General features: G+C 40.9%; 1 protein-coding gene across 2 annotated transcripts in view; it reads right to left on the bottom strand.

Annotated features, from left to right (window-relative positions):
* REEP2 (receptor accessory protein 2) overlaps positions 1–19,989 on the bottom strand; it is a 41,630-nt gene that overhangs the window by 12,198 nt on the left and 9,443 nt on the right. For both annotated transcript variants that reach the window (XM_075856718.1, XM_075856717.1), the window contains exons 3-6: positions 15,545–15,621; positions 11,134–11,254; positions 10,263–10,376; positions 7,183–7,330 (exon numbers count right to left, since the gene is read on the bottom strand). In XM_075856718.1, the coding sequence (XP_075712833.1) occupies positions 7,183–7,330; positions 10,263–10,376; positions 11,134–11,254; positions 15,545–15,621 (460 nt within the window). The remainder of the gene's footprint in view (positions 1–7,182; positions 7,331–10,262; positions 10,377–11,133; positions 11,255–15,544; positions 15,622–19,989) is intronic.

Below are 19,989 nucleotides of genomic sequence, written 5' to 3' on the forward strand. Positions count from 1 at the left end.
TTCCACACTCAGTGATGGTTTGGGGAGCCATGTCATCTGATGGTCTTGGTCCACTGTGTTATATAAAGTCCAGAGTCAATGCAGCCGCCTACCAGGAAATTTTAGAGCACTTCATGCTTCCCTCTGGTGACAAGCTTTATGGAGATGCAGATTTAATTTTCCAGCAGGACTTGGCACCTGCCCACACTGCCAAATGTACCAGTACCTGGTTTAATAACCATGGTATCACTGTGCTTGATTGGCCAGCAAACTCACCTGACCTAAACCCCATAAAGAATCTATGGCGTATTGTCAAGAGGAAGATGAGATACACCAGGCCCAACAATACAGACGAGCTGAAGGCCTCTATCAAAACAAACTGGGCTTCCATAACCTTCAACATTAACCCCTTCCCGCTCCTTGACGTACTATTACGTCATGGCAGCTGTATCGTTCCATGCCGTAATAGTACGTCTCGGCCGTTTCGGCCGTCCTCCCGACACATACAGGAGCTGTGACGCTGCTGTCTTGTTCAGCAGCTGTCACAGCTCCTACAGCGGGGACCGATCGCTGTGTCCCCGCTGATTAACCCCTTAAAAGCCGCGTTCTATAGAGATCGCGGCTTTTTAGGGGTTAAGCTGCCATCGCCGGCCTGCTACGCGATAGCGGCCGGCGATGGTGACTATGGCAACCGGACACCAAACAATGGCGTCCGGCTATGCCATAGACGGAAGCCTAGTGGGTCCTGACAACGTCAGGACCCACTATGCTTGCTGTCAGTGAGTAGCTGACAGTTCTAATACACTGCACTACGCATGTAGTGCAGTGTATTAGAATAGCGATCAGAGCCTCCTGCCCTCATGTCCCCTAGTGGGACAAAGTAATAAAGTGAAAAAAAAGTTAAAAAAAGATGTGTAAAAATTAGAAAATAAAAGATTTAAAAGTAATAAAAGTAAAAATCCCCTTGTTTCCCTTATCAGTCCTTTATTATTAATAAAAATATATAAACAAACAAATAAACTATACATAATTGGTATCGCCGCGTCCGTAACGGCCTGAACTACAAAATTATTTCATTATTTATCCCGCACGGTGAACGCCGTAAAATAAAATAATAATAAACCGAACCACAATCACAATTCTTTGGTCACTTCACCTCCCAAAAAATGGAATAAAAAGAGATCAAAAAGTCGCATGTACCTAAAAATGGTACTGATCGAAACTACAGTTCGTTACGCAAAAAATAAGTCCTCGCACGACTTTATTGATTGAAAAATAAAAACGTTATGGCTCTTAGAATAAGGTAACACAAAAAGTGAATGATTGTTTACAAAACGTATTTTATTGTGCAAACGCCATAAGACATAAAAAAAAACTATAAACATCTGGTATCGCCGTAATCGTATCGCCACGCAGAATAAAGTGAATATGTCATTTATAGCGCACGGTGAACGCTGTAAAAAAAAACGAAAAAAAAAACAATAGTAGAATTGCTGTTTTTTAGTCACCACGCCACCTAAAAATAGAATAAAAACTGATCAAAAAGCCGCATGCACCCCAAGAAAACTACAATGAATTCCTCAAGGGGTCTAGTTTCCAAATTGGGGTCACTTTTGGGGGGTTCCCAATGTTTTGGCACCACAAGACCTCTTCAAACCGGACATGGTGCCTAATAAAAAAGAGGCCTCAAAATCCACTAGGTGCTCCTTTGCTTCTGAGGCCGGTGCTTCAGTCCATTACCGCACTAGCGCCACATGTGGGATATTTCTCTAAACTGCAGAATCTGGGCAATACGTATTAAGTTGCGTTTCTGTGATAAATCCTTTTGTGTTATAAAAAGAATGGTATAAAGAGGATTTTCTGACAAAAAAAAATGTAAATTTCACCTCTACTTTGCTCTAAATTTTTGTGAAACACCTAAAGAGTTCATAAACTTTCTAAATGCTGTTGTGAATACTTTGAGGGGTCTAGTTTCTAAAATGGGGTATTTGATAGGGGTTTCTAATATATGGGCCCCTCAAAGCAACTTCAGAACTGAACTGGAACCTAAAAAAATAAATAAATGAGGCAATACTTCGCTTCTTACATTATACTGATAATGAGCCGTGCCCACCCCGAGATGACCCCAGTTTTGACCGTTTGTATAAACGGAGACCCCTATTAGACCGTTCCAGTGCCCGGTTTTCCCAAGCATACACCCCCGAGAAGTGTATTTCTATTGATGAGTCCCTGGTACATTTTAAAGGGAGGGTTCAATTCCGCGAGTACCTGCCGGGTAAGAGGGCAAGGTATGGCGTGAAGATGTATAAGCTGTGAGAGTGCATCAGGGTATACCTACAGGTTTAGGATATATGAAGGAAAGGCCACCCCCAAACCAGACTGCATCCTGGACTACAATAGGTACATGGGAGGGATGGACTTGTAAGATCAAGCCCTGAAGCCCTACAGCGCCATGCGGTGTGGTATAAGAAGCTGGCCGGGAACATCATATAGATGGCTTTGTACAATGCGTACGTGCTACGTCGATGTGCAGGCCAGACGGGAACTTTCCTGGAATTTCAAGAGGTGATTATCAAGAACCTAATCTTTAGGGACCAAGAAGGGGGGGCACCCAGTACTTCTGGAAGCGGGGCCACACGCATCGTACCAGGGCAACACTTTCCAGGGGAAGTTCCCCAAACTGGCAAGAAGGGAAAAAGTCAAAAGAGGTGCAAAGTCTGCTATAAGAGTGGGATAAGGGAGGACACAATATATCAATGTGACACGTGTCCCGAATAACCAGAGCTCTGTATGAAAGTGTTTTAAAATTTATCATACATCCCTTGGTTTATAATTTACCCCAATTTTACTTACCCTGATGCACTCCGCACAGCTTATCCCCCCTCGTCTTTCCCCTCTGGGCCCTGCTGTGTGTCCAGGCAGCTGATAACAGCCACATGTAGGGTATTGCCATACCCGGGAGAACCCACATTACAGTTTATGGGGTGTAGGTCTCCGGTCAAAATGCTCACTACACCTCTAGATGAATGCCTTAAGGGTGTAGTTTTTAAAACGGGGTCACTTCTTGCGGGTTTCAACTGTACTGGTACCTCAGGGGCTTCTGCATACATGACTTCGCACTAGAAAATCCCGAGTAGGCCAAATGGTGGTCCTTTCCTTCTGAGCCCTCCCATGGGCCCAAACGGCAGTTTATCACAACAAATGGGGTATTGCGGCACTCAGAACAAATTGCGCAACAGAATGGGGTATTTTGTTTCTTGTGAAAATAAGAAATTTTCAGCCAAAACTACATATTATTTGACAAAAATAATTTTGTTTTCATTCCCAGCCCAATTCAAATAAGTTCTGTGAAGAAACTATGGGGTCTAAATGGTCACATTACCCATAAATGAATTCCTTGAGGGGTGTAGTTTCCAAAATGGGGTCACTTCTGGTGGGTTTCCATTGCTTTGATACCTCTGGGGCTCTGCAAATGTGACATGGCACCCGAAAACCAATCCAACAAAATCTGTACTCCAAAGAACACACAGCGCTCTTTCCCTTCTGAGGCCTCCCATGGGCCCAAACGGCAGTTTATCACCACAAATGGGGTATTGCCGCACTCAGGACAAATTGGGCAACAAAATTGAGTATTTTATTTCTTGTGAAAATAAGAATTTTTTAGCTAAAATGACATATTATTGGAAAAAATATATATTTTTTAAATTCCCAGCCCAATTCAAATAAGTTCTGTGAAGAAACTATGGGGTCTAAATGGTCACATTACCCATAAATGAATTCCTTGAGGGGTGTAGTTTCCAAAATGGGGTCACTTCTGGTGGGTTTCCATTGCTTTGATACCTCTGGGGCTCTGCAAATGCGACATGGCACACGAAAACCAAACCAGCAAAATCTGTACTCCAAAGAACACACAGCGCTCCTTCCCTTCTGAGGCCTCCCATGGGCCCAAACGGCAGTTTATTGCCACAAATGGGGTATTGATGCACTCAGGAGAAATTGGGCAACAAAATTGAGTATTTTGTTCCCTGTGAAAATAAGAAATTTTGGTAAAAAATTACATCTTATTGGAAAAAATGACATTTTTTTAATGTCACAGCCCAATTGAAATAGGTGCTGTGAAAAAACTGTGCGGTCAAAATGCTAACAACAACCATAAATGAATTCCTTGAGGGGTGTAGTTTCCAAAATGGGGTCACTTTTGGTGGGTTTCCATTGCTTTGATACCTCTGAGGCTCTGCAAATGCGACATGGCACCCGAAAACCAATCCAACAAAATCTGGACTCCAACAAACATATAGCGCTCCTTTCCTTCTGAGCCCTCCCATGGGCCCAAACGGCAGTTTATCACCACAAATGGGGTACTGCCACACTAAGGACAAATTGGGCAACAAAATGGGGTATTTTGTTCCCTGTGAAAATAAGAAATTTTGATCACAAATGACATTTTATTGGAAAAAATTACATTTTTTTCATTTCAGAGCCCAATTCAAATACGTGCTGTGAAAAAAATGTGCGGTCAAAATGGTAACAACAACCCTAAATGAATTCCTAGAGGGGTGTAGTTTACAAAATGGGGTCACTATTGGGGGATTCCTACTGTTTTGACACCTCAACACCTCTTCAAACCTGGCATGCTGCCTAAAATATATTCTAATAAAAAAGAGGACTCAAAATGCACTAGGTGCTTCTTTGCTTCTAGGGCTTGTCTTTTAGTCCACGAGCGCAGTAGGGCCACATGTGGGACATTTCTAAAAACTGCAGAATCTGGAAAATACATATTTAGTAGTGTTTCTCTGGTAAAACCTTCTGTGTTACAGAAAAAAAAATGAATAAAATTGAAATTCAGCAAGAAAAATGAAATTTGCAAATTTCACCTCCACTTTGCTTTAATTCCTGTGAAATGCCTGAAGGGTTAAAAAACTTTATAACTGCTGTTTTGAATACTTTGAGGGGTCTAGTTTTTAAAATGGGGTGTTTTATCAGGGTTTCTAATACATAGGCCCCACAAAGCCACTTCAGAACTCAAGAGGTACCTTAAAAAAAAGGCTTTTGAAATTTTCTTAAAAATATGAGAAATTGCTGTTTATGTTCTAAGCCTTGTAACGTCCAAGAAAAATAAAAGAATGTTCAAAAAACGATGCCAATCTAAAGTAGACATATGGGAAATGTGAACTAGTAACTATTTTGGGTGGTATAACCGTCTGTTTTACAAGCAGATGCATTTAAATTCTGAAAAATGCAATTTTTTCAAAATTTTCTCTAAATTTTGCAATTTTTCACCAATAAACACTGAATATATCGACCAAATTTTACCACGAACATGAAGCCCAATGTGTCACGAGAAAACAATCTCAGAATCGCTTGGGTAGGTTTAAGCATTCCGACGTTATTACCACATAAAGTGAAATATGTCAGATTTGAAAAATGGGCTCTGAGCCTTAAGGCCAAAACTAGGCTGCGTCCTTAAGGGGTTAAAAGAAAAAAATGCTGGAAATAGATCACTCTGTGTGTAATGAATCTATATAAGATATGAGTTTCAATTTTTGAATTTAATTAATGAAATAAATTAACTTTTTGATGATATTCTAATTCATTGAGAAGGACCTGTAAATACTGAATGTATCGACAAAATCTTTCCACTAACATAAAGTACAATATATCACGACAACACAATCTCAGAATTGCTTGGATAGGTAAAAGCATTCCATTGTAATTACCACATAAAGTAACACGTCAGATTTGAAAAACTCGGCTGTGTCCACAAGGTCAAAACAGACTGTGTCCTGAAGGGGTTAAAGAGGACCTGTCACCTGTCCTGAGATGTCCGGGAATTGTATTCCCCATGAAATAACAAATCAGGAGCATCTTTTCTTATAAATCTATGTTATGTAATTTCTCTGTTATAGTTCCTAGAAATTTATGAATACATTGACAACATGATGTTACCAGTTGAGGGTGTGACCCTACACAGACTGACAATGTCCAAGCAGTGCTAACAGAATGAGGCTGTGTATGTACACACCCCTTTTTCAAGGGTGAATAGTAAAACCCAGTTGTCAATTTATTAATAAATTTCTAGGAGGAATAACAGAGGAATGTTTCTGCAGCATGTAATGGATTTCTGCAAATCCCATTTAGATGAATGGTACACTCACAGAAAGTTCCGCAACAAATATGCTGCGTATGAAAATACCCTTAGGGCCTGTTCACAATTGTCGTCACCATTCCGTCAGGTTTCCGTTTTAATGACGGAATCAATAGCGCAGTCGACTGGATTCCGTCGGAAAAACGTAAACCTGACGGTATTGTGACAAATGCAAACCATTAGCGATGTTTCCGTCACCATTGATATCAATGGTGACGGAAACGGAAGCTGTGGTTTCACTTTGACTTTCCGTTGCGGGGTTCACCCGATGGAAACCTCAGACGGAACCCCGGAACGGAAAGCCAACGCTGATGTGAACAGGCCCTTAAAGGGGTTTTCCAACTAACTAAAATACAGTTAAATGTGTCCATAAACGGCAGTTATACATTTGTGCAATTACATGTAATTTTCTAAAATGTCCTGTTATAAAGATATATTATTACCATGCCTCTGTCAGAAGTTTTGTTGTGTTACTGGTTGCCCTTGGATCCGACCATAACCCATTCCTCTTGCTATGTTCGGGAAAAGACACACCCAAACTATCTATCTATCTATCTATCTATCTATCTATCTATCTATCTATCTATCTATCTATCTATTGCAGTAGCAGCTACAGGATTGTAGTCACACCAAGCACTCGGGAATAATCGGAAGTTCCCGAGTGCAAACGAAATAAAGCGCATTCATGAGAACATTGAAAGTGACCACAAAGCCATACTATGGTCGGGATGTGTCTTTTCCCGACCATAGTCAGAGGAATGAGTTAAGGTCGGATCCAAGGGCAACCAGTAACAAAACAAAACTTCTGAGAGAGGCATGGTAATAATATATCTTTATAATAGTACATTTTAGAAAATAACATGTAATTGCATAAATGTATAACGCCATTTATGGACACATTTAACTGTATTTTAATTTGTGGGAAAACCCCTTTAATATTTAAAAAAACCTAAACCGGACTTTTACTTATACAAATTAAAAATAAGATCATTGAAAATTACCACTTCAGCACCATCTACGCTTTAACACTAGTTATAGTTCACCCATTAAGTTTCTACCTTGTTCCACAATGGGTTCCACTAGTCCACTGGAAGCACTACGTAGCCGAGGCTCTGGACTCTGCAAGTGCACAGCATCATCGTCTTGTATTAGAGTCAAATCCTGCATGCTGAAACTCCGCAACTTCTCTGACAACACCCCTTGACCCTGAGAAATAAACATGTTCCAGCCAAATCAACCTTCATGTCCAACCATTTTATTAAAGGTAAAACAAAGGTATGAAGGTTACAGTATGTATTAAAGGGGTTGTCCACTTTTAATTTGTTTTATTAATATATTTATAGAATAGGAAATCATACAGATTTCTAATATATACGTAATTAAAATTCAGATCACATACCGTTCTTATACCAGTGTATTTGCCTGGCATTCAGATAACAGGTATATAATAGGTGAATAATGGACTATTGAGGAACAGAAGTTTTAAAGTATTTCTACCTACAGTAACATCTCATGTCTGTCAGTGACTGTGTAGGAGCAATAACATCACCTAGAGACAGGCAGTTATTTTAGAAAACATCTAGAGACAGTGAATACCGGCAGTGAAGCAGTTGTTTATCATTATTCCACCATTAGGCCCCATGCACACAACCGTAAAAATCGTCCGTAATTGCGGTCCTAAATTATGGTCTGTAATTACGGACCCATTCATTTCTAATGCCGACGGACAACTTCCCGTATATTTACAGGAAGGTGTGCATGCCGTAGAAACCTTCCTTAAAAAATAGGACGTCCTATATTTTTTAATTTACGGACTGTGCTCCCATACTTTATAACGGGAGCACGGCCCGCAAATGCGGATGGCTGTCCGTGGCCGGCTGTGCCCATAATTACGGACCGTGATTACTGGCACAGTCGTGTGCATGGGGCCTTAGACCTGTTCATTTAGCCCATGCAGGTGATCTTTATGTGACCCCAACACATGTATGCCATGTAACCCTGTTGCTAACTGAATTCTAGGGGTCACATAATGTGTGGGGGGAGTGTCACATGACTGACGCCATGTTTAGTCATATTCTGTTAACTTGTGGATGTATTACACAGCACTAATCTGTGGCCTATACCATTCTACTGTGACAGGGGCCTCATGCACTATAAGAAACGTATGTGAGCAGAATTTCAAATACATGTATATTGGAAAACTGTATGATTTCCTATTCTACAAATAAAATAAAACAAAATAAAAAAACTGGACATCCCCTTTAACAATGTTTCAACATCTAATTTGGAAATGGAAAACAATTAGCACATTGTTTATTTTTAGGATTATGAGACAAAGGATCAAGGTGTATACTACACTCTGAGTATCTTATTACAGTGATCATTTTTTACTGTATTTAGAATTGTATATATAATTAGTTTATCAAAATATTGGTAAGGTCGGTTTCAGGCGGCTGTAATACCTCACAGTTCCACTGAACCAAATATAGTACACTTTTGTAATTTAAAGAGGCACTCCAGCATTTATTTTTTGCCTTGATAATGCAGCATAGGCTCTTGTTAAAAAATAATGTGGAGGCCCTTGTGTATGCCTGTTTTAGTTGATTTACATTTATGGGTTGTTTGCCATCTTGGTTCCTTCTTCCCCTGTTATGTGGTTCCCTTAATGCAGCTTAGATTCACGCAATGTTTCTGGCTTTGTAGAAGCAGAAGGGGCAGAGTTTCATTACACTACACTTGTTCTGCTCTGAGTCACATCTAAGTGAAACAATTGATCAGTGTGTAAAGGATCTGCCAGGCACAGCTTCGGGGTTAACTCCCTTAATTAATCAGTCAGCACCTGAATCTACATCCCTGAGACTGACTCCAGCTTCCACCACTCAGGCTGGCAGGCTTAGGAGTGGGAGAGCCTATCGCAGCCTGGCCAGACTCAGCTAGCTCCCGCCCTCTGTCTATTTATACCTGCATTTCCTGTTCCTCCTTGCTTGTTATTCTTTTTCGTGTGGTTTCCTGGCCCAGCTACAGCTCCTTCTATTTTGTTCCTGCTCCATACAGACCCTGGCTTACTGACTACTCTTCTGCTCTTCGTTTGGTACCTCGCACTCTCCTGGCTTGACTCGGCTCGTTCACCACTCTGGTTGCTCACGGTGTTGCCGTGGGCAACTGCCCCTTTCCCTTGCTTGTATTCCCTTGTATGTTTGTCGTGTTTGTCGTGCACTTACTGAGTGCAGGGACCGCCGCCCAGTTGTACCCCGTCACCTAGGGCGGGTCGTTGCAAGTAGGCAGGGACAGAGTGGCGGGTAGATTAGGGCTCACTTGTCCGTTTCCCTACCCCCCGGTCATTACACAGTGACATTGAAACCTCTGACCCATAATTTACACTGCATAGTCTCGGTGTATTCTATGTGATGCAGCTTCAGCCTGTCTCCTCTGCCTCCTGGTAGTGATAGGGTTCTCCATGGCAGACCTTACAAGCAGGAAGCAGCAGCATCTCATAGGAATACACTGGTTTTTCTGCGCACAGAACTCACAGATAGTGTAGACAGTTAGTGTGAGTCAGAGTAGTTTATATAACTCTGCAGCTAATCCTTATAAGGACTCACCTATTATATCACTGCACTCCTGCTCCCATAGATATTTATTCTTAAGTTACTGAGCTCAAATTTTCCTTACATGTTCAGCATCTGTACAGAATTTTCCCTGGATATCTTCATTCTAGTTATTCTAGTCTTTACACTACAAACTATACAGCGATCTGGTGTAAGAAAAAAAATCTCTCTCCAACAATGCAGTGCAGCATAGAGCCCTGCATTATAGGATCTCAGCTATGCAGTGAATCTGTCAAAGAGTTCCAGTGGCAACCGCACCGCAAGATCTCTGAATACAGCTCAGGGCTATATTGATTTATATTGTTATAATTTATATTAACTCAAACTTAATTTGACAACATTAACAATTTTAACGATTTTACTTCTCTAATTTTATGCTATCATATTATTTACTACACATCTTCCAATTCACCAGCGTAAGATGAGAATTTATCAAGAACACTAGATTTCTGCTAATAATGTTAATTATGAAAGAGGCAAAGAAAAGTAATAACATTCATTTCAAATAAAAGAATAAACTGTTACTTTACCTTTGTAGCTGCCGTCACAGCAGCATTAGCAGCAAGATTTAGGCCCCTTTTGCCAACACGCATCATTGTTTCATAGCTCTTGTCTCTCGCCTGAGCGATGTACTCATCAATTTCCTGCAGGGGCACATTTAAGAACTTCAGTCATTTGAAGTCAAATTGCAGTAGCCTAACAAACTGGTAAATTGTTAAGGTACTTTATGGTTATCCAGTATCTTACTCCACAAAAAAGTTAATGGGGGGGGCGGGTCTTCACACTTGTAATTGAAAAAGAAGAATGGGAATACCACTTACACGACCATCAGGTGTTGTCCAATTTAGGGCATATAGAAGTCAAAATAGTGGAGAACCTCACTTAGGACTCCCCTCTATTAATACTAGTAGAGAGCTGCTGCAAAGTGCAAGTGAAGGGTTCAGCGTGACCATGTATTACATGTTTGCCTATTTATTCAATGGGCGCCACTGCCGCTTTGACCCACGCTCTCTAATACACAACTCATCACCCTCCCAAATGAGCAATTTTATGCCATGATAGGAGCAATTTTATCTATACTAGGCCCGGTTCCAGGTAAAGCTTTCGTGTTGCTTTTCTCAGGGCAGCATCTTAGAACCTATCTTAAATACGGTGTACGCAGGTAGAGACTGACAAGTGAGTCTGTTGCTATATGATACGATTGCTTCGCCATAATATGTGTTCTTATGATGCCCTAAACCTTTTTGAACAACCCGGTAGGTATCTTAAACCCTTCCTCATCTGTATAATTATAATTGTTTTATGAAGTGTCAAATTGCCAGTGCCCCAGTGAACTGACGTACAAACACAAAACCAATATTATCAGTCATAGTAAATCTACAGAATTGTAGGTAAACATACCTTTTCCTTACTAGAGAGAGTTGGGTGGACAAATTTCCTATACAACACACTAGAGCCTTTAGTGTAGGGTGAAAGGAGCCAAATTACAAATGCTATTTTAAGCTCAAAATAAAAAGGAAACCTGAAAAAGAAAAACACTAAAATTATTACTGTACAAACACGTCTTCGTCAAGTAGTTACAGAAAAAAAAAACTGTTAAAAGGTTCACACCTAATGTAATAACGCTAATGCTAAAGAAAAAGGGAAATTTTAACCTAAAAACAGGTACAGAAGGGTATAATATGGGGGTAATTTTTTAAACTGATGTCATACATATATTTTTAGGTTTAGGGCTTGAACAAAAAATAATAGTATCATAATAGTATCTGTGTATAGTAGGAAAACACTAGTTTGTGAAATGTCATTTACTTGGTCCTATATCATTTCAACACAAGGTAGCATGTTATTTAAAAATGTTGCCTTATCTACACACTACAGTTAATAACAAGTAATTATAATCTTTATTACGTTCCATATGTTTTATTTTGTTGTTAATCCAGAAAAAAAAACAGATGCCCCTGCAATATTTGTAGAGGCTATACGAACTATAAGGGCTCATGCACATAGTCTGCCCAGTTTCGTATGAAGGCATAATAGGGCTGCAATAGAGGTACGTGAGTCCTCTACTGTACCGTGATATGACACGTCTGTCTGTCAGATTCTGTACGAATTTGACAGAAAATAAATTGTGGCATGCATTTCTTCTAGGGGAAAACATCTCTGTACACATGGAGTTTGACAGAGCCTGTATGATATTTTACGGAGCTGTATAGGCACTGTGCCAGTGTACATGAGCCCTAATGGTGGCCATACACTTATAATAGTTGTCGGCCGAAATGCTTGTTCGGCCGACAACTATTCCTCCCGACATGTCCATTCACATACACACTTGCCAAGAATGCATTTTCAATGGGCAGAGGGAAGTAAGGGTTCTTCTTTCTTCCGACATCTGCCGTCAGGGGACTCCTGGGACACCCCATACACATTAGATAGTCAACAGGTCCAGTCGAAATGGGCAGGGTGGCTGACTGTAATTTAATGTGTGTGGGCACCTTAAGGCTACATTCAGACGAGCGTCGGCAATCTCGGACGTGAAAAACTGATGTTTTTCATGTCCGAGTTGCACCCGTGCGGGACGCGTCGTCATGGATCCCCCATAGACTAGAGTCTATGGAGGGATGTGTGACATGCACTAAAATAGGACGTGTCCTATTTTTTCAAGGACCCGTCGCGTGAACAGCCCCATTGAAATACACGATTCCGTGTGACGGCCGTTGTTTCATCGTCCGTCACACGGACGAGATACACGCTCGTCTGAATGAGCCCTTACACTCACTAGACTGTTAGATACTTCTTCAGAATTTAACAAGTATTCCAGCTTTTTAGGACTTAACTGATATTTTTACAAACAATGCTGGCTATGCTTGACTTCTTTACAATAGTTTTCTGACACCCAGTACATCACTAAAAAGACTTATTGCTTTTTTTCTAACACGCAGGTTCACAACTAGTCTGAGTTAAACGATGAGAACTCATTTAGCTATTTTCAGATTGTGCACAGGAAATTGTCTAGTTTAGGCTCAGACCATGTTTGTGGTGAACCTTTGGTGTATACAGCGGGAAAAATCTCCTGATGGATACATCTGCACGTAGACTTCAATAGCAAGACTTATGCCAAAGAAGAGTCCTTTTGGCATGCGTTCAGCAGGTGAATGTCAGAAACCATTGCTTCAACTGCATTGAAAAATGTAGCCGACTATGCTTTCAATATACTATATATAATAAAAAAAATAAAAAGTAAACTACATTTTTTTATATTTTATTGGAAGTCAAAGGCAGACATATGCAACTCTATAGACCAGGGGTACCCTGCAGTCCAGACCAGGAGGGAAGTAATGTTTTATTTTAAGCTCAGCCCCCTCTTCTTCTTGTGTGCTGGTCCGTCCTGCCTGCTGCTCTCCGCACTGCTATGCTGGACAGACCGCAGAGCATAGCGGCGCCACTGAGCGCAGGCCAGAAAAAGGAGGTCCTCTGGCAGAGTAGGACGCTGACGTGGGGGGCAAGCGTTGCAGCACCTGGTAGTGCACTGTTACTTGAGTTGAGAGATTGTGGAGCCAAAGCCACGTGTATTAAAGAGGCCTCTGCTTCAAATGTGGAAGTGTGTGAGCCAAAAACAAAGACTTTAACTGGGGCCCCTCTAGCCCCTCAGCAGAAGCGGGGACAGTTAGTGCCCCTGCAACCAGAGTAGAAAAACTAAGGGACTGCTACTAGACTTGCTAAGTCCGTCTTAGATTGATTCTGGGCACCACGCTTCCCTTCCCCCTCTTTAAGGCTGCATTAAAGAGTAAGTGCACTGTGGGGGACATAGTAACTTACAAACCCAGCTGTATCCTCCTACTTCTTTGGTCCTTGGGCTGAAAAGGAATCACACAAAGCTTTAGGGGTTGGATGTCAAGTTGAGAAACTGTTATTTCCCTGCTGTTACCTGTTAAAGTTTTGACCCTATTACTTGGGAGGCCCTTAGAGGGAGGGTTCCTAGTTTATCAGGACTTTTTCCATATATTGGACTGTTGTATTGCTCTACTGCAGGAACGTCAGTATGTGTGGGGCCGAGAGTTCGTGAATTGCTGTGACTCCTTCGCTGCCAAGCAAATTCAGTCCGCAAAAGTAGTGGTTTAGCATCACTAGGACCCATGGAGGGGTTCGATTATTTCCCCAAAGGGACTGGTGCATCCCGCTATTTTTACATTTGGCAGTTAAGCTCTGCGGTGGAGGGTAGCCACTTAGAGACCCATATCGGCATGGTAGGGTTGCTTTGCGGAGCTTACAGTTGCCTTTGAAAGCCTGTGAAAAGTGCCTGCCCATTCTTACAAGCCAGGAGGGAGGGAGAAAGGGAGGAGGAAGGAAAGGCACGGGGGCAGAGGCACGGGGGTAATTGTCCATGCCCATCACTGTCTCTGCGAGCTTCGTATTGGAAGTGGATATTTTCGGTAATAAAGTGAAAAAAACCAAAAAAAACATGGATTACTGATGTAAGGCACAAGGGGTTACTAATTTAGCACCTATTAACTGTATCTGCCTCACATAGTTCCAATTTGCCATAATAATCCCCATATACCTCCTATTAGTCACATTGGGGTTACAAATGTGAGGTACATGTGTTTACTAACTATTATAATGTGAGGCCCATGGGGTTATTGATTTAGTAACCCCATATGCCTCACATTAATAGTAAGCATCGCTAGGCGCCTTGTTTTAAACCTTGTTGGTGTCCAGCTTGGGCCTTCACTTGATGGCAGACCCAGGTAAGAGGACCTTTACAAAAAGTACCACTGGTATAGGCATAAGGAGTACAATATAAAAAACAAAAATTCACAGACACTGCATGGGCATCATATCTCAGCAAAGCAAAGCAGCCCCTTGGACATAGCCCTATGTGGGAACCATGCAATTAACATGTGAAATACACTACAAACATTATAAAAGTCACAGAAAGTTACAGTTCACTACAAATTCCCATATCCACTGCTGTTAGGGTCATGGCACAACAGCAATGGTAACCTACAAATACACACACATTCTATCTGTACCAAAGACTAAATTCTCCTTTATCTGCTGACATCATGGAATTTTCTATGAGACATGTACTTCTGAATGTCTATTTTCCAATGCCTAATAAAAGCCTCTCCAACGATCCATGAAGTGGTAACACAACCTTGTGTACATATCTTACTGTTGAGAATTCATTTTCTACCTGCTCTCGGAAAATATCAGCCTGTTAACTCATTTATGAAGTCAGAAATAGTGCGCTTTGCTGTCAAGTTAATACGCCACATTGATTTGCTTGTTTCCCAAAACTCACTATAGGAGCAAGGTAAGCAATGTAGTGGAAAAAAAACAGCAGGGTAGAAGAACATTGGGGGAGCTTCATTAAGACTGAAGATACATACGCCAGTCTTAAACCGCAGTTCGGAGTAAATTGAGCCAAATTTATTAAAAGACGCATTCCTCTTTATAAGTCTGGAACATCTTGGCCTGTTCTAAACACAGAAAAATAAATGTACACCTGCTATGAGCAGGCGTAGATTTGCGCTAAAATTTGCACCATTTTTGTCTTTAGTCATAATAAAAGTTGTTGGCTACGCCCCCTCCTGGTTAACCCCGTCAATTTTTCTCGCCACTTTTGAAAACAGATGAGTGGCGAGAAAAGTTGCACATTTTATCGCAAATGCGGCATATGCCAAAATTTGTGACTTTTTACACCACATCTGGCACAAATCGCTTGATAAATTCTCCCCATAGTGTATAGAAATGTGTGATCTACATACCTTCATAGCTCTTCACTGTAGGTGCAAGGCATTATGCTACTTACCATGAGAGGATAATGTCAGTTAAAGTTTCTACAGTGGTAAAAAAGGCAAACACGATCCAGTACATCATCCATTTTACCTGCAAAAAGCCATACATTATTCATCAGCTTCCATTTAATGCTTAAAGAGGCTCTGTCACCAGATTCTCAAATCCCTATCTCCTATTGCATATATAATACAAATCATCCCCAACTTCTTTAGGCCAGTATCACACACAAAGTTTTGATGCAGTTTTTGGCTCTGTTTATTGAGCTAAAGCCATAAGTGGATCGAAACGGAAGGAAAGGTACAAAAAAATGACTGATGCATCTGCTTTCTTTTGTGTCCACTTCTGTGATTGGCTAAAAAAAAACGGACCTAAGAACTGCCACAAAAACGACATCAAAACTGTGTGCGTGATCTTTGCCTTATTCCCAACAGCCAAGTAAGAACAAAATGGCAACTGTGCTATGTCAAGACCATGTTTAACCCCTTAATGTCGCAGCCTAGTTTGGGCCTTACGGCTCATAGGCCATTTTTCAAATCTGACATGTGTCACTTTATGTGGTAATAACTTTGGAATGTCTTTATTAATGCAAGTGTTTCTGAGTCTGTTTTCTCGTGACACATTGGACTTTATGTTAGTGGTAAAATTTGGTCGATACATTCAGTGTTTATTTGTGAAAAATAGCAAAATTTACAGAAAATTTGGAAAAATTTGCAGTTTTCTAAATCTAAATGTATATGTTTGTAAGACAGATAATAATACCACACAAAATAGTTGCTAATTAACATTTCCCATATGTCTACTTTATGTTAGCATAGTTTTTTTGAACATCCTTTTATTTTCTAGGATTACTTACAAGGCTTTGAACTTTAGCAGCAATTTCTCACATTTTCAAGAAAGTTGCAAAAGCCTTTTTTTTTAGGTACCAGTTCAGTTCTGAATTGGCTTTAAGGGGTCTATATACTAGAAACCATTGTAAATCACCCATTTTAAAAACTGTACCCTGATAGTATTCAAAATAGCATTTAGAATGTTATTTAACCCTTTAGGCATTTCACAGAGATTAAAGCAAATTGGAGATGAAATTTACAAATTTAATTTTTCTGAAGACAATCCCTTTTATTCCATTTTTATCTGAAAGGCTAGGTTCACACGACCTATTTTCAGACGTAAACGAGGCGTATTATGCCTCGTTTTACGGCTGAAAATAGGGCTGCAATACGTCGGCAAACATCTGCCCATTCATTTGAATGGGTTTGCCGACGTACTGTGCAGACAACCTGTAATTTACGCGTCGTCGTTTGACAGCTGTCAAACGACGACGCGTAAATGGACTGCCTCGGCAAAGAAGTGCAGGGCACTTCTTTGCCACGTAATTTGAGCTGTTCTTCATTGAACTCAATGAAGCACAGCTCAAGATTTACGAGCGTCTCAGAGCGTCTCAGACGCCTCGTAAATTACGAGGAGCATTTACGTGTGAAACGAGGCAGCTGCAAACAGTCTGTCTTTTCACACGTAAATGCCTCTCATCGTGTGAACATACCCTAACACAGAAGGTTTTACCAAAGGAAAGCAACTCAATATTTATTGCCCAGATTCTGCAGTTTTTAGAAATATCAGACACGTTGCCCTAGTGTGCTAATGGACTGAAGCACCGGCCTCCAAAGCAAAGGAGCACCTGGTGGATTTTGGAGCCTCCTTTTAATTATAATATATCTTAGGCACCCTGTCAGGTTTGAAGAGGTCTTGTGGCGCCAAAACAAAGGAAATACAAAAACCCCTCAAGGAATTTATCGAGGTGTAAAGTGAGCATTTTGACCCAACAGGTTTATTGCTGCATTTAATGGAATTAGGCTGTCAAGTTGAAAAAGTACATATTTTACCGATTTATTTTTTACAAGGAATAAAGGGGAAAAAGCACCCCAACATTTGTAATTTAATTTCCCCCGATTACGGCAATACCCCATATGTGGTCATAAACTGCTGTTTGGACACACGGCAGGGCTCAGAAAGGTAGGAGCGCTATTTGGCATGTACAATTCGCTGGATTGGTTTCTGGACGCCATGTCGCATTTGCTGAGCTTCTGAGGTTGGAGTACAGGGGAAACCCCTTAAAAGTGACTCCATATTTGAAACTACAGCCCTTGAGGGTTCAGGCAGGAGGGACATTCATTTTATTCTGCGGGTCAATACGATTACGGCAATAACAAATGTATATAGTTGTTTTTTTTGTTTTATGGCGTTTGCACAATAAAACCCCCTTCTTTTTTTTTTTTTTAATTATTTACTTTTGTGCTGCCATATTCTAAGAGCTATACATTTTGTATTTTTCCATCAAGAAAGCTGTGTGAGGGCTTGTTTTTTGCGGAATAAACTGTAGTTTTGATTAGTACCATTTTTGGGTATATGCGACCTCTTTTTATTAAATTTTTTGGGAGGTGAATTGACCAAAAAATAGCGATTCTGGTATGGTTTATTATTTTATTTTTTACGGCGTGCAGTGTGCGGGATAAATAACAAAATACTTTTATAGTTCAGCCCGTTACAGACGTGGCGATACTAATTATGTATGATGAAAACAACGTGCTCAGCATGACCTAATAGTAGGTCCTGGAGCGGGAAGAGGTTAAACAAAGTAGGGCACTTTGTAACGGAATAAAAATAATAAACTCGATGAGGGTAATTTAGTGACCTTTCCAGGCCAGTTTTCTGGCCTAAAAAAAAACCCAGAAACACAAAAGCCAAAAAGTCACAATTTGCAGGCAAAATTAGGACTTTTGCGTAGTATACACCATTTACTGCACTTTTGAAGAGGGTGTAGCTTAGCGGAAAGGGGAGGGACCATCCAAATTTACTATAATTACTGCCAGAAACTGGCAGATTTCTTTCCTGCTGGGCCCTTACCTTCCCCACCCCACCCAATCAGACTAGACCCCCTTCTGTCCCGATCAGACAGTAAAAAATAAATATGTACTCACCTCACTTTCTTACTACCCCCCCCCCCGCCCACAATCTCCTTGACTTTCATAGCAGTCCGCAACACATACAAGATCCTGACGCCAAGTAGCCCTCAGGACGTTGAGTGATGAACCACATATAAGGCCCTGATGCTGCTCAGCGTCAGTACCTTGTATGCAACTCGGCATGTTGTAATAGCCTGAGAGAATCCAGCTGGCAGATGCGGAGCGGTGAGTACATTTTTTTTATTGTATGTCCAACATTTATTTTATTGTATGTCCAATCAGAGGTGGGGCAAAGAGGGATGGGGCTCAGCCGTGGTCGCACACCCTGCGACTGTGATTGTGTCCTTAGCCAGAGAAAGATGCGTCACATTTATTAAGAAACGATCGACTCTTAATAAATGTGTCACATCTTACTCCAGCGAACAGTTTATGAAGACTGGCGTATGAAACGTCAGTCTTAATAAATCTCCCTATATAGCTTTAAAACCAGGAAAAACAGTTCTAAGGGCTGATGAGGGTTATTAACAGGGATGATGGCTGGTAAATGCAGGGATGATGGGGGTTATATACATGATTGATGGTTTTATATACAGGGATGATGGGGTGTTGTATACAAGGATGATGGGGGTTATATACAGGGAGGATGGGGGTTATATACAATCGAAGAAAGGAACTGCAGCACTCAAGGTAATCCAATAAAGTGTATTTGATTTATTCCCCAAGCATAAAAACACTTGCTGGCGTATGTAATGTCGGTCTTAATAAATCTCCCCCTATAGCTTTAAAACCAGGAAAAACAGTACTAAGGGCTGATGAGGGTTATTAACAGGGATGATGGCTGGTATATACAGGGATGATGGGGGTTATATTCATGGATGATGTGTTTATATACAGGGATGATGGGTTGTTACATACAATGATGATGGGGGATCTATACAGGGATGATGGGGGTTATATACAGGGATGATGGTGTTATACACAGGGATGATGGGGACTATACTCAGGATTGATGGGGTAATATACAGGGGGGTTATACACAGGGATGATAGGGGGTAATATACAAGGATGATGGCGGTTATATACATGGATGATGGGGTTATATATATAGATGATTGGGGTTATAATTATAAGCAGGGATGATAGGGGTTATATACACGGATGATGGGGGAATTGTGGGCGGAAAATACGCAGCAGAATACAGTAGCAGCAAATTGGGTGAGATTTAACAAATCTCATCCTCACGCCGCGTAAAATTTCCGACCAGACATTGACATGCGGTGCGTATTTTTCAGAGGAGATGTCACCATCTCCCAACATTGAGAAAATCGCAGCAAAATCTGCACCATTTTCTGCAGTAAAAAATGCAGAATGTCTGCTACTTGTTTGACATTTTCTGCAGCAATTCCGTTACGTGTGGACAAGCCCTTACAGTACTGGTACCAAATAGAAGGAGCTAACTGCTGTAATAGTGCTGCAGACATGCCAAATGTAAATTTAG

The sequence above is a fragment of the Rhinoderma darwinii genome, chromosome 3 (genome assembly GCF_050947455.1).
Source record: "Rhinoderma darwinii isolate aRhiDar2 chromosome 3, aRhiDar2.hap1, whole genome shotgun sequence".
Lineage (NCBI taxonomy): Eukaryota > Metazoa > Chordata > Amphibia > Anura > Rhinodermatidae > Rhinoderma > Rhinoderma darwinii.